The following is a 26179-nucleotide window of genomic DNA, read 5'->3' as shown; positions in this document are numbered from 1 at the left end:
TGAATTAATAATTTAGAAGATAATGATTCAATTAAATTCTGAAGGCGATGAATCGTGCATAGTAATTTTCACAGCCATACAAATTTTTAAAATATAATCACTTAGATAAATAAAAGATTTTAATATACACGTGTAACTTATAAAATGAACTTATTCGTTCTATTTTTAAAGAAATGGATAAATGTAAAATTTTTTTAAAATATGCAATGAAAACATTCTTTTAGTGGTTTTCTCAATTATTAAAATATGTTAGTTGTAAGTTAGATCTGTTTTAAATTAATATTTTAAAAATAATGTAAATAAACTAATCTTTGTATTTTTACAACATTTAATTAAATATTTAAGCAATACAAAAAAATAACATAACATATAAAACTACAAATTCATTAAGTAATATGTTATTGATATATGTGACGCATTTTCAAAGCCAAAACAAAATCCCAATGAATGATCAACACCTTTCTGTAATAATATGTCGATCGATTGAATTAATCAAGCGTTTGTTTATTATTTATGCAATCTAGAGAATTCAACGTCCCTTCGTCGCGAATAAGCTTATTATAGTTTACAATCGACAGCATTGCAGCGTGTATGGAGTTCATAACAAATCTCAACCAATGTCGAGAATCCGATACTCTTAAAAAGCAAGCATACCATATTTTCTTTTTTAATTCTCATTAACGTATTTGAAAATTAAAGTGGATAAATTTTGTACCTTGCTTAATTTTAAAATTGTATTAACATTTTAATTTATATTTTTAAATATTCAGCTTATATGATTCCCATGACTAAAAATATAATTTTTATATTCAATATATATAATATATATTTTATATTCAATATAATTCAAAATATAAATTTTAAAACAACGTTTTAATTCGAATAATAATCATGAGCAAAAATATACAAATAATTCCGGATTTCTTATTCAAATCATTTGAAATTTCTAAAATATTCAAATATGAATTCTTGTACTCTTTATTGATTGTCTTACTGGATAATAAGTCATTTTTTATTATACTTCTCTCGCTTCTGATAGCACTAATAGTGTCGCATTAAAGTTTAAAACGCATATGTTCACGTGGTCTTGACACACATACCAAGATTCTAATAATTTTGTAGGGCTTGAGGGGAAGTAAAGAAAAACGTTGACCAACAGCTGTCGACACCTAAAAAAGAACATTTCCGCGCATGCGCACGATCCATGGTAAAACTGTCGCTGTCGTTTAAAGTGAACAGCGAATTATTGTCGAATTGCGGTCAGTCAGTTCACCGACATACACTGTCCGGAAGGTCAAGGATTCATTTTTCGACCGCAGCAACTTCCTTTCGGATAATTTTAAACGTCACGGACAAATTCCATTAGGGCGACTAGGACTCCATCAATTGCTACAATCAGCTACAGTACCGTGATGGTACGAACACAAGACTAAACAACGAACGGTCGAATCAGTTACGGGATATGTCTATTTGTCCAACAGATTTATTCCTCTACCTATCTCTCTCTCTCATCACCCGATGCTCCAGAGAAAATGGTCTATTTTCAAGGTAGCAGTAATCTTGTTTGTTCGTTATAGCAACCATTGCCTTTACTACGAAATTTTTTTTGACATGGATAGTGTCAATTTTTAACGCTTCACCGATAGGTTTTTGATTCGTTTCAGCATTCTAGTACTCTGAGTATATTCTGCCCACTTTCTCATCATTTCTAAAAAGTATAAAATGGGCCAGGATTTCATATGAAGTGAATTGTTCTTTGCTTTCATTTTTTATTTATTTTTATGTATCCGTTTATATTTTCACAATACTTATATTTCCAAAATCTATGCGCATTTTTACAACTCTTTACGTTTATAAGATATTTTTAAGAACAAATAGAAGAGAAATATAGTGATTTTTTTAAGATTTGATGGAGCTTTTATTTACAGTAATGTACACTTAAATTTACCATATTTTATATACTTAATTATTTACTTACTTACTTTTACAAAATAATTTAATAATTAAAATTTAAAGGGCTGTTTTCATAGGTACAAGTTTTCATTATTACGTAGTGTAAATATATTAAAACACATTTTATATAAATCTTTCAGAAATAATTAAAAATAGTTCAATTAAAATAGTATATTACGAGATATTAAAAATTATTTCTAATTTTTAAGAAATTTTACTATTAAAAAATATTAAAATTGAGTGATTTTATTGAAACCTATAAAACTTGATTGATTAAATCGATATAAAATTAAATAGTTTTACAAGGCTATAAAACAAATATGTAAAAAATTGAGATAAATACATTTATGTCATGTGAAAAGGACAATCTCGAATAATAGTAAACATTTATTAAATATATACAACAGATTAAATAGCTACTATGTCATCTATTGGTCAAAACATCTGGAACTATGAGAAAAATCAGACAAATTATAAAACAAGGTCAACGATGCACCCCGCTTTCTAAACTATACTGTGCAATATATAAATTGCATAAAAAGTTTACCTTGCATACGTCATTCTTTCAACGAAAGACTCTTGTTGCATCTTTAGTCATAAATCATGGTTCAAAAGTACAAGCAGTATCTGTCTCTTCTTTTTTCCATAGTCCTGGAAAACACAAGCTCACACTCATTAACAATAGATCGCACCCGTTGAGCGAACAGAAGTATAAATGGCACCGATTGGGAAAGGTAGAGAACAAGCTGAGAAGCCGCTTCTTTTAACTGTCGAACAGCAGCTAGTATTTCACGACTTTCCCGGGGGGCTAATGCGGCTTGTCTCCAGGAATCTGTAAGCAGATATACTAGGACATAATAGGCAGATAGCCGACCCAACAGAGAGCGCGACTAATGGAGGCGCACAAATATTTCAAACGTCGCTCTTGTCCTATACACATTTACTTCTAAGCCGACTTTGTCAAAGTTAGTTGAGCCTATATTCTTGATTTGCCTCTTGTTTTCTTTGCATTCGTTCACTTGACGTATTTACTACAACTAGTAAAATACTTAAAACTTGTTGAAATTTAGAAGAAAAATTAATCTTAAAAAAAATTAAACGTAATTCTTTACACTTTTAATAGAATAAACTCTAGTATATTACTTTATAAAATATGTAAGATTTTTACAAATTTAAAGAATTGTTAGAATTTATGAAATAATACAAATTATTTTTTTATTGTTCCAGTACACATTAAATGTTTATAAAATTGATACATTTTAATATTTTTGCCACCCTTGTAGAATATTCCTCTTAAATATTAAAATTTCTATATTTTATGCTTTATAACTCTATTTTTAAACTTAATTTTTTGTGTAAATTAAATGAAAGTAAATTATATTACTGAACGGGAATAGTGAAAATATCAATTGTTCTTGCTAACACATAAATAAGATTCCATCACTACTTTTTAATCAATCGATACGAATTTATAAAGTTCAACCCATTAAAAAAATACGTTAAATTCATTGGAGTACAAGGTATTTAATTTAATATCACTCATATGAAAGGCTCTTCAAGTGAGTTTTTCTTGATTCCATAAGTGCTTAGTTTAGAACTTCGAATAAATTGAGTTGTATCTTGAAAATGTTCACACTCTGCTATGTAGATATAGATGAACAATTGTTAATTTTTTTCCTTTTAATTTTAGTATCGTAAGTATTAAATATGTTTTCTTTATTTCTGTACAAGCTTAAATTAGTTATTTTTATTTTAAGGTTAAATAATCCATACGTTTCACATAATAAATTATACAAAAATATAGTTAAATTTTAAATTAATTTTAAAATTAATTTTAAAATTCTGGAATGTGGACATTATAGTGGACATTATAGTGGACAATATTTTAGTAAATAATACTGGAGGAAATATAATTAAATTTATTAATTAATACTTACGGATAAAACTATTTTTTTATGCGCATATAACTATAGTACATTTATTACGTAAGAACAAAATTTTCATTTTGATGGAAAGGTAAAACAAATTTTCCATATTTTAGTGTTTAGTAAATATATTTGGGACAGGCTGTTAATTGGCTGCTAGAATAAGAGGGTTTCTTTCGCCATTCGAAGGGTTTGTAATATTTACCAGTGGGCGTCAAATATTTGGATATTAGGTTTCTTCTAAAGTGGAGTTTCCGGTAATGACTGGTCTTTTTTCACAATAGAAATTTTGTAGAAAAAACGATTTGTTTTTTCACTTTGTCGGCATTTCAACTGTTTAAAATACAATGTAGTTTCATTTTATTTATAACTTTTTATTTATAAATATCAAGTACATTATTGAATCAAGATAAATATTAAGGAAATATTAATTAATACTAACAGTCTAAAATATACAAAATTTGATGTATGTAAAATTGTAACTATTTTGTAACTATTAATTTTAATAAATTAATTTTATGTTCTTCTATTTGTTTTATTTTACAAATAATATTTCACAAATCATTAACAAGTAGTATTTCAGAATAATGAAAATTGAAAACATGAATTTGAATTAAAAAATAGAAATAATTATAATAAAGCTTAAGCGAACATTCTATATGAAAGGTTGAAATTTGCAATTTTCATTAGACATGAAAGTTTCCTCGATGAAATTTAAAAAAAATCACGGGCTATCCCATGTACAAGCATTCATAAGAGTTCTTCATGCGGTTGCTGTTGGCGTAGCGAGGCCAGTCTCATCTTCAGATGTAACTTGCTTCTTCGTTGCTGCTATCCAGCCGTCCTTCTGTTCAGTTTTGACTATATATATGCACAGATATTTTCCAACTGGAACTGATAATACACACTAATATATACTCTCATTAGCTCTTTCCGCTATCTTGTACACTTAAGAAAATAAATAGAAATTATAGGAAAACGAAAATAACACAGAATGAAAATGTATTAGCCATGTAAATGGAATATTAGTACTTTAATTAATTTAGTTTAATTAATAAGTAATTAATTTTCCCTTTCTTACCCAGTTGCACTTAATTTTTAATTTTGATTTGTTAACTCTAAATTATATTTATATTTTTATATTAACTTTTTCCTTTTCTTCATTGAAATGTTGATTATTTATTCTTATTCCTTTTGTAAATGACATTATTCTTATTTTATATTTTCTATTATTTTGTTTAATAAAGCAGTTAAAGGAATATAATATGGTAATTATGTTGTTTATGTAATAATGTTTTTGTTTAAAATTATTGCTCAATATTTTGTGTTCTAATGAATAATAATAAAATTATAAAAATCAGAAAACAATGTAAAATTATAAAATAAAATAATAAACAAAATTTATAATTTAAAAATAAAAGTAAAATTTAATTACATGTATACACTTTTTCTATCTTCCTTTTACTCGCATTATATTAATCTATTAAAATTATTTTCTAAATTATTAATCATTTTATTAAGTATTAAATATATCAATAAATAACTTTAAATATAAATAAATAAATAAGATAAATATGAATAAATTCTACTTTCTAATTGGAATAATTATAAAGAGCATATTAAAAAATTATTAAAAGCAATATTTTATAAATTTTTTAATTCTGTACATGTGTTTAGTATATAGAAGATATTTATCTCTACAATATACCAAATGATATATTTTTCTCGCTGTTTTAAGTGTTAATAATAGTAAGTTGCGATCGGTGATCGATATTCACAATAAAACGCATAATAATTCCCCAACAATAATTGAACAGTAGCGTCGATAGCAGTTAAGATCGATGTACATGCGTTCAAAACCGTATGCTCAACTTTTCATTTTCTCCAATTTCCTTTTCTTCGAAATTATAATTTATCGCATTGACTGCACGTAGCTCACACATGTTATCGCATTCAAATATCTTGTTTGTATTCCGGACAATGTGCATATTGGTTAATATGAGATATTTCTATTAATGTGATTATAGTATTTTTATAGTTTATTATATTTTATAGTATTATTATAGTTTTTTCTATTTTAAAAATAAGTATCTAATAATATCTTCGTCAGTATGAATTTTTTAAAATTTGATTAAAAAATAGAGTACATGCAAATAAACTTTTATAAAGACATTTAAATATCCTAATCTATTTATTGAAATTTTCTCTTCGGCAAATAATGTATTTAAATATATATTTTGAACGTATTTATGAGTGAATAAAAAGATGAATGACTTCATTTTTAAATATAATAAATCTCTGAAGATTTAAGAATATATTTTAAATAATATAAGCCAAAAATTATACTTAATTAACTTACTTGCTGATTCATTGATATGAACTATACAATACATTCATAAATACAAACGTAAAAACATAATTTCCTTTATACATTTGTATTTAAAACTCAATGATTAAAATACATCATAAAATATAAAATAACAATTTAATTCAATAATATTGAAATTTCGATTTAGTATGTTTTTATTTCTTGGATGATTTGACGGACAATTTATTTTGTAGTATATTCTTTTTTCTATAAAATTTACTAATAATACAATGAACAAACGATAACATTTTTGCTATATCAATAATTAATAAAAGAAATTTACGCTAAAAAAATCTAAGTTGAAAATTACATCTTACACATCTCAAGCAACAATTAAGTATAACAACTTACTAATGCTGATTTCAGTTACAGGAATGTAAATCAGATACTCGCATATTATATGTAGTCGGAAAACTGAAATGTCAAATTAATTGAGCCATGATTTTCATTTCTACCATTCATGTATTTGGCCTATTTTTTTATTCATAACCCAATCGAATTAAGCATTAGGAACTTCTAGTAATTTTTCAAGCTATTGAATGTGTTCTAAATTATTATAGTGTTCTAAATCTTCATTTTTTAAATATTCTAAATATATTTTCAATAATTCCAATTATTCTTAACAATAATATATATATATATATAAGTCATAGTGTTACCGATTTCCATTGATTCTGATTTGCTAATAGTTAGAGCATAATATGACTGGTATTTTAAAACATACTATGTTGTTTTTAACTGCAAAACGTACCGATATTAAACTAAAGATATGTGATAACTTAATTACATTATTCAAGTATACTCTTTCCTTCTAGGTTTTCGATTTTTTTATAAAGTCGAAATAAAAAAGAACTTAAAAATTGTAATGGAAGATTACATATAAATGACAATTGCACAATCATTTATATTCAACATAAGGAGGATCTTCTGGCTATTGAAATAAAACATCGCTGATATTTTCAGATGATGGATGTGAAGAGATTCTTTAAACGTATTGAACCTGACCGATTGAGTAACGCGCACAAATATGCATGCGCGAGTGCACTCACGACAAGATCCAGACTGACATGACTACCTGTTGATCGTTTGCTTCACTATCTCCTAATGTGCATGGCTCAATTATGGGTTTGCTTGCATAGTGATTTTGATGTCTTGATTCACAGCGTGATCACGAAGCAGTATATGAAAACGTGTTGCAGATCGCCGTCAAGAACTGAAGCACCGCGCGCTCATGTAATTGGCTGAGTTAAACATATGACGATATGATGAAACAACCTATTATTAGAAAACCAAAGAAAATATTTTTACACTTTTATTCATTTTTTTTTTTTAATACATTATGCCATTTTTTATATTTTGAATGCTGATAAGCTTGAATTCTCGTATATAGTTCGTTATATATAATTCATTATATAAATCTTACATTTACCATAATTATTTTATTCTGTATCTTCACATTTACTAACAAGGCAAAGTATGTTATTTTTTATTATGAGTTAATTATATAACAAAATTATAAGAATTTTTATGGTTTAATTATTATTACTTAATAAAGCAAAACATAATTCTGTTTTTAAGAATATTGTCTAGAATAAAAAGACTCAATCGCGATGTGAATAGTAATTGTGCGTATAATTTACTATGAAAAAAACGTATAATTGCAGAAAAGTGTAGAAGTAGATCAAAATGTAAAATATACTAATAATAATACACAATAAATTAAAAGATTTTTAAGAAAGTTTTTAAATCCGGGAATGCTGATTTTGATAAATCTGACAAACTGCAGCACTAAAAATAGTACAATTTATAATATACGCAATTCTATCAGAATGAAAAAGTCTAAATATATATAAATAATAAAATATTATAATACATAGTGAAGAAATTAGAAAAAGATGAACGGAAGAAATGGTTGAAATCGAGTGAGCGAAAAAGGGGCTGGTCGTAGGTGTATCTAATCTGGGCACTTTGGGACGCCTTATGAGTAGCTGTGTTTAGCTTGAGGATCGTGTTAAGGGGATTTACATTCATTTCGATCCTAATAACCCGATCCTTGATCCTGGCCGCGATTGAAAAGACGATATCCTACTACGCCAGCTTGGAACTCAACCGTTCCCCCTCCCTCTTTGTCTCTCTTACTTCAACCTTATTTTTTTCCTTGTTTATATCTATTTTTTTAAACGTTCATTCTATTTATGTTCTATATAGATATGCTAAGCTGTCTATTTCGTTTTAAAGGCCTCTGGTCAGAATCTTTCTTTTAGCTTTGTAAGTACTGTCGATTTATTACCGAACACTTTATCTTAAGAAACTGTCAAACAAAAAAAAAAGAATTTTATGGAGTGTATACATGGAAATAAGTCATAAGAAAAAGTATAAATTTAGCAACTGAAATTGATTAATGATTAAATAAATGATGGCAAATGAGATTTTTCATTAATAAGAAAGGATTATTATAAATTGACAATATTTTAGTTTGATGTATTTAAATCTCTTAAAAATTTTAATCGGGAATTTAGTTTTTGATTAATTAACCATTTTATTTTTAATAAAATTAAAAAATTACAATGATATTGCATAATGTAAAAATATTAGTTTTCAACTATAATCAAATTTACAGTTAGAAACCAAATTCAGTTCAAAAACCTATTAAATATTAATAACACGCCTACTAGTATATTAATTTTCTTATGTGTTAAAAATAAATTGTGGAATTGAAAATTTTTGTATGTAATAAACTTATATATAATGTACTGAATTTGAAACTTACAAGGTTTACTATTTTATATTCTATGAATAAAACTAAAGTGAATATTTTGTAATAGAAATACAAATATAAAATTCCATAATGCAGATAAATTATTAAATAATTGCGGATTCAATAATATTTATTAATTATTATCATAAGTTTCGTCTAAAAATAGTAAACGATCTGAAAAAATATTTTTCTCGTCAGTATCCTATTTCAACTTCCCGCATATCGCACGTGTACACACACCTTTCGCATTTCGGTTGCGATGAATCTCTTTTATTTTTTTTTCTGACTCGCTGAGTTTCGTTTTCTGCTTCTTTTTCTCTTTGTCTTTAGAAAGGTATATAACGCGATAACCAGCCTGGAAACACGGTTGACGAATAGTGTTTTTGATTCAGCGTGACAGGCTGTTTGGATTTTATTGTCGCCGAAGGTATTGACGTGGGAAGACTCAGTTCTCTTTCTCCTACGTATCTCTCTTTCTTTTTATCTTATCCTCCTCTCTTTCTTTAACTTGTGAGCACACAATTTATACCACAGACGGCATGCTTTTCACCTTTATTACACATCTCTTTTTGCCAAATTGATTAACTTTGACGAAACAGCTCGTTTATCTCGCCGTAAACTTTCTGTGCGGTTCTCATCCTTTTTGTCTGCTTCTTTCTTAGCATTTTTGCTTTATGATGCGGCTATAGTTAATTGTGATATTTTTTAATGTCGATGAGGGAATTCACGTTGTATCAAGTAGTTATTAAAAAAATAATATAGTCTATCTTAGCTATAGTCATTCTTTAGAAACTCTCGACAAATAATTATTTACGGGTATAAACCAAATGTCAAATGCAAACTAATTGAATGTAATTATTTGTTTAAAATTCTTTAAAAATAAATTTTATATAAATTAACTCCTAATTGTTTGACTATTTTTGTTATAATCATTTTAATATTATTAATGAAGCAATAAATTTTACATTAATAAAGCTTTATTGTATATAAAATGATATATTAATGAGATAAAAATTAATTAAACTATATTCATTAATGGTATATACTACTATAGTGAATTTTTGTAATGGTTCATTTGAAATTCTTCATTTTTTTATTGTATTTTATCAAAAAATCGTGATTTCGATCGATATGAGCTATAAATATAAGCAAATTCACGCACCATATCAGATCACTTTACATAATATTGGTTACAGTAATATATATCGAGTGATAAAATTCGTCATAAAATTGTATTTAAAATGGAACTCACTATTTAAACAATGATTATAGATCTTAACTTTTGTTGCCTAAATTTATACATTTGTAAATAAATTATAAACCTTGATAAAAAATTATTTAAAAAATAATATTAAAACAATTTTTTTCTATTTACGTATATTTTGTTTGTTGCATTATTGTGCTTATTTTACAAATATTATTATTATTGAACTTCTATATTAATAATTATTATTTTAATAATTGCAAGATAATGATTAATAATGTAAACATTATTAATCCATAGATAATGAAAAAGGAAGGAATATTTTTTGTTGTTTAATTTACTATATCCTATCAATGAAAATCATATAAAAATGTTTAAAATTTAATAAGTACTTTTTATAACAATTTTTTACGATATAATTTAAATAATTCATTACAAGTTTGTCATATGTATATATTATTTTCTATTATTACTATTAATGTGATATTCCATGTATTATTATTATGCTGTTAATTATACTTTGCTTTGTATAATAAAGTTATAATAAAATTATAAACAATTATAAAAAGAGTTAAACATATTTATTTGTATATTTCAGTTTTTCAAATAGGTGAATTATTGTAAATAAGATTTAATACTTTTTGAAAATTATTTTGACTATGGCCTTACAACGTACTTGAATAAATATTGTATTGAAAAATTAGTGTTTAAATAATATTATTTCTTATAATTATTCGTGACACTTTAATTTTTGTACTATGTAGAATAACATTCAGAAAAATAAATAGTTGCTATATATATGAATGAAAGGGAAAATAATACAGAGAAGAGCATTAACATTATAAGTGGCGACTTTAAAAGTTTAGCAAATGCTGGGAGCAAAGTAGAAAGAGGGATTGACAACAACAGCGCATGAATTGTATGTATACGCAATATGCGGTACTGGATATAATATGAGAAGCATTTGCAAGCAAGAAAACGATAATCCATTCCCACAGAAAAGAGAGATTCGTTCGTGCACCGTCAACTTCGATTTATTTCGCTCGAAAGTTCGTGCACTCGTTCCACCAGCCCCCTCCTTGGATATTAAACCTTCTTCCATCCTGACTTCCTCTTAACTTACGACTTAACACCAAGAGGGCTTCTCATTTTGTTAATTATTATCTCTTTTCTTTCGAAGTTAATTATTTATTTCGTTATATTTATTTGCAATATTTTATGAATTTATATCCAATAGACTGTTTCACTAATTTATCATTTATTTAATACACAAATTATCATGCATTTACATTATAAATGTGTGTATATTTAAATTAATTAAATTGATAATACTAGCACATACATTTACTGTAATTTTCTATACTGAATTAGTAAATACAAATTTTAAAGAATTTAACAAATTCCTCTTTACGTTTTTTTGGTCAATATACGTCAAGCTATCTCTTTTTTGCTTGATCTCGAATCTCAAATCATGGATGCAGCAGGTATATAATAAGGATGTAACCCGAGCCATCGCGTCGCGTTCGCATAGTCGTCGTCCGACAAACGCTGACATATCAGACACGGACGAAGCTGAGAAAAATACCTACAAGTTGCTCGTGCTCGCGCCGGAGTTCGAGATACCAAAAAGTGCATTAGCCGCTTCAATCTGACGTAATAACCCCTATCACTTATTTATCTATTTTCTTTTAATTGTGTATTTATTCTGTTTTTTTTTATTATATTTCAACAGATTAAAATTAAATTCTATATTTAGATAACAATGTGACAATATTCCTTAGAATACATAAGCACCAGCTTCTGTTCATACGACAATACGTTATTACGTTAGAACATATTAGATGGTGAAGTTTAACATGAACAATTTAATATGTAATTAAACAAAGTGTATTATCTTTAAAAGAAATAATTAATTAATAGAGTATTCAATTACTAGTAAAAACTTATGATTCGCTATTTAAAAATTTAGTAAAAATAATAATTTAAGTAAAAATTGAGTAAATGAAGTTTATAAACAATGTTACATGTTTAAGATTAAATTATTGTGAATTAATTAATTATTAAAACATACAATAATAAATTGACTTTTAGAAATTAAATAGAAATTCCTTAGAAAATACATCGAGATTGTAGTTTAATATTCCCAGTACAATATAGTTTTAAATCTAGAATGGTCATTAAGAAAATAAATGATTCTAGTGTCTATCCTTTATTCAATGTTTACAGTAATATGTCTATACTGTTAAAGTGACGAAGCTTCGTTTCACAATCACAGATAATAACTATTGAACACTCTGTAAAAATGTCTCCTTAAGAACAGTCTTTGGTGTTATACGGTATAAATAATCAGTACCGAGCGAAGAGAACCAGGATTGCATTCGTTCTTTTTGCGAGGTTACAAACGCATTCCTTGTCATCTCTTAAGTGTTCTGCAAATACTCACGACTTCTGTTGGATGATTTATTGCTTCGTCATCGTATCGCTTTTTTTGTTAAGGCCTTCATCGATGTAGGTTTCACGTGCACTCTATTTTTCTCGATGCACCCATATACTCCATGCATATATCTTTCTATGATAATACTGCTAAGCATGTTTAGAATTTCAGACAAGTGTATTATATTCCAATATTTTAAGAGTTATATGTGAAACAATAAGAGCATTTATATTCCGTTCTTTCCAATAATTTGGTATTTTGCGTTTATATATTTTTGAATTTTTAATTAGTAAATAGTTTTGCTCTTGAATATTTTTACAAATCGTCAAGAAGAAAGTATTTAAATAACATCCGATCGAAAAAATTAGTATACAATATTATAATTTTGAATGTTGTATATCATATACCAAATCTTTAACGACTAAATTTTGCTCAATATTATCGATCAAAATATATTTCACAATCAATTTTAGATATTTTGCAATACTATCAACTTTTTATATATTATAGATTTTAAATATATTAAATAAAATATAATAATATGGTTAACACATTATTGTTCTTCAAAATAACAAAGTTTTTGCAAGGTGTAATATTTTATTGGCAATGGTATTTTGCTATGTTATAAAAAATTTTTATTTCAAATTTTATATATAAAATTAAAGTTCTTTTAAATACTCGTTTAAATAAGCTCATATTTACTAATAGGAATTAATAAGTATTTTAATGACTAATCAATCTATTGCTAAAAAGAATTTTCGCTTTAATTATAGAATGTGTTTGTATACTTATGTGTATGTATGCATGTATGCATGAAAGTATATATGGATATATGTATATATGTATTTATTTATATATGTACGTCTATATGTATGTGTGTATATATATATATATATATATGCGTGCATGTGTCTGTGGTTGTAAGAAATATTTGTATTTGTGTTTTTTCTGTCCCTTCTTCTCTCTCTTTCTCTCTCTCTCTCTCTCTCTCTCTCTCTCTCTCTCTCTCTCTCTCTCTCATCGAAAAATTCTATATATACTAAACAAAGAGTAATAAATCCATTGCAATGAATTCTGTTGTTGACTACTGCATAATACAAAATGTAAATAGAGTTAAATATTTTTACAAACTTGTGATATTAAGTAATTACATTGAAGACATACAATTATATTGAAAATAAAAATTTACATATGCAAAACGCATTAATAATATGGAAATGTATAAGAAATATGTATATAAATATAATAAGAAAAAGGAAGAAAGTTAGAGAACGAGAGAGGGGGAAGTAATATAAGAGTGGGAAGGAGGAGGGACTTTGGTAAGCGAGGCGCGAGAGAAGGCGGAGCTCGTTAAACTTGGGATGTTGAGAGGAGATGGAGAGATGCTTCGGCTTTCTCACTATCTTGTCCAGTCGCTTTCTCGTTTTCTTTCTTTCTCTTACTCACTCACCGCTTCTTTCGCTTTTCTTTCTTCGGATAAACTTAATTATTATTGAATTTTTAGGCTTTTCTACATGAAAGTATTTATTTTACGTTTTACATCAATTCTTTATATTTACAAAAAAATTATCTAGTATATTTTCACGTTTCTCAACCCTTTTAGTCGTATTTTTTAATATTATAAACAAGTTTCTACTTTCTCTTTTACTGTTTTAACCGTACATTGTTACTATTAAAAAATAGATGATAAGGGCACAAATACTGTACTATTTAAAATGATCTATCAGGTATTTTCGATCAAAGTAATTCTAAAACAAAATATATTAGTAAACAATATTTAAATAAAAAATTATTTTATTCTTCTATTCTTAAATAATAGTTGAAAGATAATAAGTTTTTTATTTTAAGTAAAAACGTGTAAGATATTACTCAAATGAACGTTAAAACGATATATTGTTTAAATACAAATATATAAATATTTAAAATAACTAAATTTTAGGTATTATTAAACGGATTTTTATAACATTTCTGCATTTAGTATAAAAGTATATATTAAAATAACTTGAAAATTTTTTTAAATTCTTCAATTGTAAATAGCAATTTTAAATAATAAAAATTTGCTTTATATTAAACAAAATTTAAATAAAACTATCATACCAAATGCTTATTTTAGTAAGTGAAGTAACTTTATATAAAATACTTTAATAAATGAACTATCAATTAATCAATGATAACAGAAGCTTCAAAAAGCGGTAAAAATAACAGTATACATACTAAAATATTTCCTTTAGATATTAATCTCTCTCTCTCCCCCCTTCCTTCTACCTGTCGATCTATCTTTCTGTTTCTGTCTGATTCTCTCTCGATATTAGTACTATAGTATATTATAGTACTATAGTATAAATAAATAAATATATATATATATATATATATATATATATATATATATATATATATATAGTGGTTTTGTATAAATATAAATAAACAAATAAATATATATATATATATATATATACAAACATATTTATCTATATATCTATCTATCTATCCGTATCTTTTTCACTCATTCGTCGCCTGTATTTCATTCATTTCGTTCACTCAGACCGCTGCTACTTTAATGTCAGTTGGAGGCCTATTTGTCATTCTTCTGCTCACTATCTTCATGCACTTTTTTCTTTTTTCTCTTTTTCAGTGGTTTTGTATTTCTTTCACTATCTTCTCGATCGACTGATTGCGTAGTAGTGCCTGTCAAAATATTCGTAAATAGAGGATGTAGAGTCGAGAAGCGAATGGAGAGCGTCTAGTGTCCGCAGCGCGTGGACATCCTGCTAGCAGTCAAAAAGGCTCCCCATCGCGTTAGCGTCCATCTTTTCGACCTCTATCAACCTTTTTTCTTCCTTGTCCCCTACTCTTTAGAGCAAGAAGCTGCCGCCACTACTAAACGTTGTTACTCCTGTTGCCATTGCTCCGATGCTTTTGTACGAAGAGTGAGCTGTTCACTATTTACTGTTTTCCTTTCTTTTTTCTTTTATTATTGCACCTAACTTTTTACTCTTTTTATTTTTTATTATTTTCCACGAATACTTCTTAGATTTTTAATTTTAATGTAATATAGAATGATGAAAAATATATCTTAGAAATTAAAAGCTGTCTTACATCATGGAATTATGACTCTTATTATTTTTTTATTTTTAAAAGCTTATGTACATTCTATTTCGTCTACATTGATTTGTATATTAAATTTTCTTCTTTTCTTTGATTTTCGATGAAAGTTATATCGATGTTGTAATTTATATCGAGCTTATCTTGCTTTTTTTATTAATTAATCTTTGAATATAACTGATTACAAACTTCAATTTTTAAAGTATTTGTAATTTCTTGAATACTAAATCCACTAAATACAACTTTTTATAATATCGAAAATTAAGTCTTATGCATTGCTTTTAATAATAATTTTTGTATTTTTATAAAAAACCTTATTTTCTAATTATTTATATGAAATTAACCTTGCGGCCAATATAAATGATAAATATTTTAGTATTTATTTAAGTTTTTAAATTAACTAGTATAGTTAATGGTTTTACATTATGCATAGTTAAGTCATTACTGAATACATGCTACAAGCACTTTGTTCAATATAATATGATACATAAACTGTTGATGTTGAAAATATTGTAAAGATTTAGATTCTATTTTATAAGCTATATCGAAAATATTTTATCTAAATAAAGGTTTCTATTGAAAGAGAATGAAATTTTTCTTTTTTATAAAACATCAATTACGTATAGAACAAAATTCTTATCCAACAAAACCCAAAAATCTAATAAAGCTAATCCGCAATTAACTAATTTCGCTTTTGAAGAGAGAACAATAATTTAGAAATGAAAAATCTCGTATCGTCAAATATACACTATTGATTATAAAATCGCGCATTCCTTGTAAAACTTCATCGTAGTATTTTCGCAAGACGATTAAAAATTAAAATAAAAGGTCAGGAAAAACTATCGAGTCATGCTCAAAAACAGTTAATAAGGTCAACAAAATTAAACTTATGCGAAGCACGCGACAATGACGCGTCCCAAAAGATTTGATGCTCCAACAACGGTTGCCGGATAATGCAGTTCGGATATAAATAGGATAATCCCCGGACGAGTCTAAAGAAATTCGTAAATATTGTGTCGTGATAGATATAAGGACAGGACGGATGCGATTATCCCAAGAGGCAATTTGAATTGAGGTAAGCATACTGACCTTATTGATGCTACCTTTTTTTCTGCAAGTATTTTTCATCATGAAAAGATGCAAAGGCGGAAAAGCCGCCGTTGCTTGCCACTAAATGCAAGTGAATCAAGGGCTTTTCTGGTATTCGGAAAGTAGGAGCTTCTTTTTTCTCTTCCAGATATGCGCTACTTTTTTAGTCTTGCCACTCCCTCTTATTCAGGTATATGCGAATACATTGAAGAGCAAAACAATCGAAGTTAGAAAGTCTACAAATTCTTTTTTCTTCAAATCTTGCCTTGTCATTCACGCGCAACGAAGTTACTCAGATCCCAAGTCTTTACGCATCCATTGAAAACACTTTCGGTAAGCAACAATTCAAACTCTTATATTCAAGGTGTCACTCGTGTCATTGGCCTTGTTCGCTTGTTCTTGTCGGTCTCTTTATTCTTCCTTCATTTTTGTAGCACAGTCTTGACATTCGAAGGAGAGGCTCGAATAACTTTGCACAATGAATGTGAGGGCCAACTTGTCATGGATGACCTATTCAAACTATATATGTTTTTGTGAACATTGTCAGTGTTTTTTTTTATTTGTGCTTTTACTTTTATAACTTTTGACTGTTAGTATATTATTTCTAGCAATAGAATTTTTAAAACAAACTTAGACGCTATCGTTAATATTGTCTTATTTCTGCTTCGTAAAAATCTAAAAACTACAAATTAATAATTAATAATCGAGTATTGCAGTTATTTTAAGAAACACTTTTCAAATTAAGTTTTTATATTACTTATAAAAGACAATTATACAATAGTATAAAACACTTACTACTTTATTCTATAAAGTAAAGCGTTACGTGTAAAAATGAGACTATTAAACTTGCATTCTGTTTACGTATCCAAATAAAATCATTATAACAATGAAACGACTTCCAAATATAAAAGTAATAAAGAATGAAGTAAATTTTAATACCCTTTTTGTCATAAAAATAATTTAAAAGGTCAAAGTTCAACATTTTTTAAGAAGAAAAAAAAGGAGGAAAAGTCTTAATACTTTCATTTTTGTAAGTGTACCAATAACTAAGTAAAAGACAACGCTCGTTGTATGTCTAATATATGAAAACTACTTTTATGAAGAAAGTATGAAACATTCGGCCATTGTCGCATTGTTGTCATTGTTTATTTCTGATAAATAATGTTACATACAACAATGTTACGTACAATTCTAAATATCAATTGATGCTGTGTTCAATGTGTCGCTTTAGTACATACTAAACAATAAAAGTTTAGATATTATCTAGAAGTATATTAATTAAAATTTTTATATTATAACTTAGAATAAAATTTTCGCTACAAGTTTTTTGATAGGTTAATAATAATTTGTTCTTTTTGTACTTTTTTAAAATGCAAATTGTAAATTTAATATATCGACAAATTACATAATAGTTAATGAATTTGATTTTATGTTTAAAAAAATTTATCATTAAAATATTATTAAATTTTTATATCAGAATATTAACTACAGGAGTATTATTTATTATTATTTAACAATTTCATTTGATAAATTTAGTGCAATCTAAATAGTCTAGATAGTTTAATTCACAAGCTTTACATTATTTTATTATTCATATTTTTTAATATATCTTAAACTTGACGCCAAAAGAATATTTCTCATTTCATAGTAAATTATAATTGATAATGATATTGAACAATTTAATAGTTAATTATAAATGTATAACAATTGTAGCAGTAGAAACTATTAATTATAATCAACATAAAAAGTGTTCCAACAATGTTTTATTTTTTTTTTAGATTTTTATTAATGTATGTTAAATTAAATACACTGATCAAAGATTTATATTCATGGATTTACAGAGATGTAAGGAAAAGCTGAACACACTTGCCATTTCGGTAATGAACCAATGGCCAGGAGTGAAACTACGGGTGACGGAAGGTTGGGATGAGGAAGGCAAACATGCTACAGACTCATTGCACTACGAGGGTCGAGCCGTCGATGTAACAACGAGTGACCGTGACCGAGCTAAGTACGGGATGCTCGCGAGACTGGCCGTCGAGGCAGGCTTCGACTGGGTTTATTACGAATCTAGATCTCATATACATTGTTCCGTGAAATCAGGTAACAATTTAGTTCTCATTATTCTAATTACAAATTTATTGTTTAATAGCTACCAGCTATTAACTCAGTAATTACTTCTGTAGTAATAACAATCACATAAATAATTTATGAAATTTGTATATGTTAAAAACTTACATTAGTTTTATATGATTATTTGAAATGAGTTGAAAGGTAAATTTAATTATAAATTGAATAAAAACCACGTATTTTCATTTATACTTATATTTAAAACAATATGATTTTATTGAACATAACAAAATAATATAAAATATGTAATAAATTTCAATTTTTAAAACGAAAACTTATAATTTATAACTTAAGTTCTTTAACATTGTTTTATACTACATTTGTTATTGATATTTTATATTAATTTTCTTGTATTATGTTTGTTATTAACGTTTTATATTACGCTTATTATTAATAATGATAAAAACATTGTGATTGATAAAAATTGTTTTAAAAATAAATTTGAATCTGTAAAACTAATATATGTCTAAAGTTATGTATTTATTACTAATAATAATGACTTGCTGATTTTCACATCTGAGAATATTGGATTGATTATAATTAATTAAATAATATAAATTTAACTTGGTACTAAAGATCATAAATTAAAAGGAAAAAAATTTGAAAATAAATTTTATTTAACAATTATTGCAACTTACAAAGGCAAGGTTTAAAGAAGGATTTATGGAATCTCAATAGAAATAAATAATATCGTTATTGGTGATTTGCAGAATCATCATCGACTGGCAAGTCAGGTGGTTGCTTCCCTGGAGCGAGTTTGGTACGCACCTCGAATGGTGTAACTCGAAGACTGGATCAGTTGACACTAGGCGAGCGAATCGCTGCTCTGGACGAGTCGAGCGGTGAGCTCGTATACAGCGAAGTGATCGCGTTCATCGATCGGGCGCCTACTCAGAAGCGTCAGTTTATTCGATTAAACACAAAGTCTGGGCATACACTCACATTGACACCAACACATTTGATACCGATCGAAGGTAAATCGGCTGTGTTCGCGGCGCGTGTTTCACCGGGTGATCGAGTTCTCATCAGGCACGAGATAGCCACATCTATGCGACAACGAACTTCATTTAGGTGGGATGAGATTTTGGAAGTTAAACTTGTGTTTGAAGAGGGTGTTTACGCACCTCTCACGTCCGAGGGTACGCTTCTGGTTAATGACGTTGTGGCTTCGTGCTATGCGATTGTTGATAGTCAGAGCATAGCACACTATGCCTTCCTGCCGTTTAGACTTTGGAGAAATATAAGATCCAGTTTAAGGAAGTTCATCCTGATTTTGAACAATCTGGGCTCGAGTTGGAACATTCTTGCGAGGACAGCCACGGGGACATCGGCAACTGTACTAAGGAACTATGAGGAAAGAAGTGAAGGTATCCACTGGTATGCATCACTGCTCTATAGGATTTCGTCCTACATGCTGCCCAAGAATATGCTATATGACTGAAGTGCAACTCATTCACCACCAATTGTTAATTCATAATTAATACTAAATAGGATCGATGCATTATTACTTTGTTTCTCTATCCATTTTACCACTTTATCCTATTAGTAACTCGAAGCTCATTTATTGCTCTTTTTTTACCACTTAATGGAACTCAAATTTTTGGCCAGTACTTTTACTTGGAGCTTTGTTCTTAACTTTTCCCCTTGTTTTTCCATTTTCTTTGATCCTGACATATACGTCAACACATAGCCATCAATCTTTTTTTCTTTTAGTAATTAAGTGGCGATAGAACTGTACAATATTTATTGTAGATGTATAGGACAAGTTAGCGAATGGAAAAGACTACGCTAGCGACAGATTGAGGAGTTTTCAACTGCTATATCGTACACTTGTTACAGATTTGAAATATTTATTTATCAAATTTTAATATTGTATAGTAAGTTTCATTGTGTACGAAATTATTTAGCAGTATAATGAAATAAAATATAATAGACATAACTACGGGATGAATGAAGAGAACTGCTTATCAATTAGGTTTCAGTTTTATTAGTTTTAATATAAAAAATCGATAATTAACAAAAGTTATAATTTACATTTATTATAAATAATACAAGTAAAAATTTCAAAGATTTTAATGTAGCAATTGTATAAAATAATTCTTTCACTTTAAACCTTTTTCTTATCTTGAGAATTATATCTATTTAGAAATTGATTAAATGATATATATATATATATATATATTAATGATATATATATAAAAAATTAATCAAAGTTTCAATATAAACTCCTATTGATAATTTATAAAACCTAAAAAATGTATTAATAAAGTGTATAAATAAACTTAATTAATATAAACAATTTATTTATTATATAATTTTTAAAGTAATTGAATCAATTTGGTAATTTTATAAAAGTTTATAATTCGTATTTTAATTATAAATAATTTGTATATAATTAATTATATGAACAAAAAATTTTTTCTCCTTAATTTGTTTTGCTTAGCACGAAAGTCTCCTTCGAAAGCTTTGTAAACCCGTAACTCAACATAGATGGGTGCACGGATGTATTATAATTTAACGCGTATTAATTATACTATACATACTTTGTATAGATGATTGTATTTAAATGATTATTTTCACGTTAAATATCGACTGGCCGCGAAAAATAATTATTTTATTTTCTATTTTTAAATAAAAATCGTCTGTTTATTTTATAGAACGATTTTTCTATGTGTAAAATCAATCCAGGCGATAGAATCGTTTGGTTACTCATAAAGTATAATTTGTACATATGATTTATATATAGTAGACGTACATGGATATAATATAATATAATATAATATATTATATATATATATATATATATATATATATATATATATATATATATAACTCATATTTATCAACAGTGGACTTGAACTAGGCGTGATGTAATGTTCATTGTTATATATGCCGGTGATCGCTATTACTTTAACCTTCTTTTCTATTTCAATCTTCGAATCATTGTAAATGCATATCGATATTTCCATCATTGAAGTAATTATTTAGATTTTTAATCTTTGCTTTGAAAAATTATTAAAAACCTATTTGGATTTATTTAATTTATAGATTGTAAATGAAAATATAAATCAGAAACAATTATAAGTATTTAGAATAAGAAAATAATTCTATTGTTTACTGTGCCTCATTGTGTGATCAAATTTACTTTATTCTCACCTTTAATAACTCATGTGTATTGTTTTAATTCTAAATGCTTAAGTTGTTACATATAAATATGAAGCATATGCATGCACACTATATACAAATTCACGCGGCTGCTACACAATTCGCGCTACAATGAATAATAATTATTTTTTATAGATAGTATTATTTGTGTGAAAAGCAAGAAATTTTATAAATTATGTATATACATTAGCAACAATTAAATAAATTAATTTTAAATATTTATTTATTATTTTATTTTATTTTCCTGTATCATGTAGATCCTTTAAAATGATAATTTATAATACTGTTGTATTGTCCTTTAATCAATAATCAATTAATAACCACTTTTAGAAGTTAAAACATTTCCAATGAATATTTTATTGAATAAATATTTAATTGCATCATTTTTATATTAGCAATTGCCGTCATTTTTTTCTAATATAATATTAACTTAAAATATTTTCGAAATAGATTTTAAGAGTAAGCTTCAAAATCAAAAAATAGAAAAAATAAAAATTGAATTTCTATATTCATTCTAATCATATAAATAAATGATGGTTTACTACGCAATATTTGTTAAAAATACTATTTTGAACGATTTTCTGCACGAATACCGAAGTGGTAATTGAAAATTTGTCAGGCATCTCGAAGAGTGAAACCATTATTAATAAGCACTTTTTCACCAATACATCAGTAGCATTGCTTGTACTTGCCGAGCCATAAAACCACTGTTTTAATGCTTTGACTTTTATGTGAAGTTTTCGTTGTATATTTTATGTTTCACCTTTTTCAGTATAAATTTATACCGTCACTACAAATTTATATACGTCATCATTCCTACGAAAATATATAAAATATTAAAGGTATATTTAGTATTTTATCTAAATTATCGGACAAACTAACATATCGTTTAGTATATCTAAAAGAAATTGGACGTTTGGATTTTCCTAATTGATTTCTAGTTATTATTATTAATTTTTTAATGAAACATTTTAAAACAAATTTCATAGAATATTTTCAAAATATACTTTATTAAATAAATATTTAATTGCAAAATTTTTTAAAAATTAGTAAAAATCGATTGTTTTTTACAATATGTTTGTTTAGATTTAATTATATAACGTAGGTTATAACAGTAAAAAATGTAAATAAATTATTAACTAATAGCATTGCTATATAGTAAGACTCCATTTGTAATATTATTACAAAGTAAAAAATTGAAATCTGTTTAAGTATTACAAAATAATGATTTAAAAACTTTTAAAACAAATTTTCAAAATGATAGACTTCAATTATAATTATAAATAATTTATAAAGTGACCTTTATAGGTGACCTTTTAACTAAATAATTTTACCACTTATTTATATGGTTTATCTAAATGAACAGAAATAAATTTTTATTAAACTTTTAAAATAATTAAAATATATTTTATTAAATAAACTATAATTCCTGATTGTTAATAAAATTTAGTAAGGAATATATAATTTTTTGCTAACCAAAATGCAAACCAAAAGTTGTAATTGAATTGGAAATTATTTGATATTGTAATTATATTTTAAGAAAAAAAATTGAAAGCAAATTCCTGTTATAGTTTTTTTTATAAATGGTCTAATATTCATTAATATTTAATTGCAAAAGAAGTATTTGTATTCTATTATTAATTTAACATTAGATCGTTTTCTTGAATGTATGTATTTTATATTAATACATTATATGAATACAAAATTGATCATTCTTATTGAAAGTTCTTGATTAGTAAGAAATATTATAATATAAACTTTATTAATGTTTATTATGTAATCAATTGATACGCTTTATTGAAAAAGGTAATTAAAAATTTTAAAACTCAGAATATAATACTATTAATTCTTCGAAACATTATTCATGCAATTATTTTTGTACTTCATAAAAAAGTACATTAATATATTTTAAATTTGAAAATGAACAAAAGCTTTTATATGCAATATTTTTAAAATATCAAAATTATATACGAAAAAAATTTGTTTTTATTTTGCTAAATATTTTTAAACTTTGGAAAAGTTTATAAAAATGTATATCTAACTAATTATTTAATTTGAAGTGAAACAAAAATGAAAGAGATATAAATTAAATAAATTGAATTAGTTTAGTACTAAATACTTTTGTATGTAGTTAAAATTATAATATTTTTATTATGTATAAATATTTATTGATTTGTACTTATAGATTTATCTTTTTATTTAACTAAAATTAATTTCAGTAAGAATTTATAAATCATTTTTTATATAGTAAGTTTGTTTTATATGTATGAAATTTAATTTTGAATTTAATAAATTGTTTGAGCTTATTTAAAATTTTAAAAGTTATTTGTATAAACCAGATATAATAACAAAATATATATTTAAGAATTTATTTGAAATTTCACTGAGTGAAATACAGGTTAGCCGAGGAAAAGACTCCCATAAATAAATAAATCTTTGTATCAAATTCATTTATTTCCATAATTTATTTAAAAAATTAATAAATAAAGGTAAAATAAAAAGTATAGTAATTATATTTTACTTAATAATTAAAATTATTATTAAAAATAATGAAAAAATATTTAATACAAAAATTTGTACTTAATATTTCAGAAAAAATATAAAAATATATTATCTATGCATACTCGCGTATTCAAGCATTTATTTTAGACAGAACTATATTCCTAAATAAATTTATTTAAAAAATGCTACAAAAAAGCCAAAAAATTATATTAAACATTAAAATAAACCTTTATTATATTTGTTAAATTTAATAATATTTAATAAATTATAATAGACTTCAAGTAATACAGGAAATAAACAAATTTATTAAAAATCATTTCATATAAAATAACTTGTTTTGGGTAAGCCTGAAATAAAAAAATGTGATTTGAATAAAAATAAAAAAATTAATGAGTAAAATTGAATAGAAATATGTGATTCTATTTTGTCAATATAACAAATTAAATAGACATCGTATATTAATAATAACAACAATAGTGTATATAATAAATAGTGGTATATATAAAATATATATTGTATAATTACATATATTTTATATAATTATATATTATATACTTTTTGTTCTTATTAGAGTACCAATTTTGTATAAATGCACTATCATCAACTTTTTTATATATAAATTTTTTTTTATATTTCAATATTTTCTTATAAATTAGATCTTATATTATAAATGATTAATTATAGAACTTAGATTCATACACATTACATTGAAAATGATTATACACTGATCAACAAATATGTATTAGAAATTATAATTACATATATTATTACAGACCATTTGACCAAAGTAATTATTGATTGCTAGTAATTTTTCATTCTAATGATTATTGTTTAACATTCACTTATTAAATAAATGGTACATACAAAATAATATTTAGTTACTTAATTAATCAAAACATATTTTCATAACTAAGTTTTTTCAAAATAATAATAAAAATAAACCAATAAACTATACTCTTAAAATACTGTCAACATATTCATATAATTTACGAAATTATTTATAAATGCTTTTGTAATTCATAATTAGTAATGTTAAATAATTATGTATATATGTCGATTGTATTTTATAGATCTTTAAAAAGACATTGTTTAAAAAATTAAATAAAAAAATTTTTAATATAAATATTTAATATTGAGATCAAGTTTTTATAGATTTCATAGATTTTTTTTATCTGTAAATTTTCCATATACTTCATATAACAAATTCGTTACTGAAATTATCTAATGAAATAATAAACTAATTATAAACTAAGCAATTATTCTATAAGTATAATTTGGATTACGTTAATAAGTATAACTTACATATAATAACATTTAAAAAATAGATTTATATGTTAAAAATAAAACAAGAATAATAAATCCGATGTGAATATTTGATGTCCTATTTTTTAATAAATAAATTAAAACTACTGTGATAAATCATTTTTCAACTGTGAAATGAAAATACATTTAAATAAAATTGTATATTACATCATAATTAAATAAAAAAAAAACTAATAAATATATGTTAGAAATAATAATTTAATAAATATATAATATTTGATATTAA

The 26179-nt window shown here is 25.4% G+C and overlaps 1 protein-coding gene across 1 annotated transcript in view; it reads left to right on the top strand.

Annotated features, from left to right (window-relative positions):
- The window catches only part of hh (hedgehog signaling protein), a 38203-nt gene extending 17243 nt beyond the window's left edge, over positions 1–20960 (top strand). Inside the window, exons 2-3 of the mRNA XM_011507120.1 lie at positions 18675–18936; positions 19674–20960. Of these exons, the coding sequence (XP_011505422.1) occupies positions 18675–18936; positions 19674–20404 (993 nt within the window). The 3' untranslated portion in view covers positions 20405–20960. The remainder of the gene's footprint in view (positions 1–18674; positions 18937–19673) is intronic.
- Positions 20961–26179: the final 5219 nt, after the last annotated feature.

Source organism: Ceratosolen solmsi, unplaced genomic scaffold, assembly GCF_000503995.2.
Source record: "Ceratosolen solmsi marchali unplaced genomic scaffold, CerSol_1.0 scaffold6, whole genome shotgun sequence".
Classification (NCBI taxonomy): Eukaryota; Metazoa; Arthropoda; class Insecta; order Hymenoptera; family Agaonidae; genus Ceratosolen; species Ceratosolen solmsi.
Note: the sequence above shows the minus strand (reverse complement) of the source record. Positions and strands in the feature narration are given on the sequence as shown.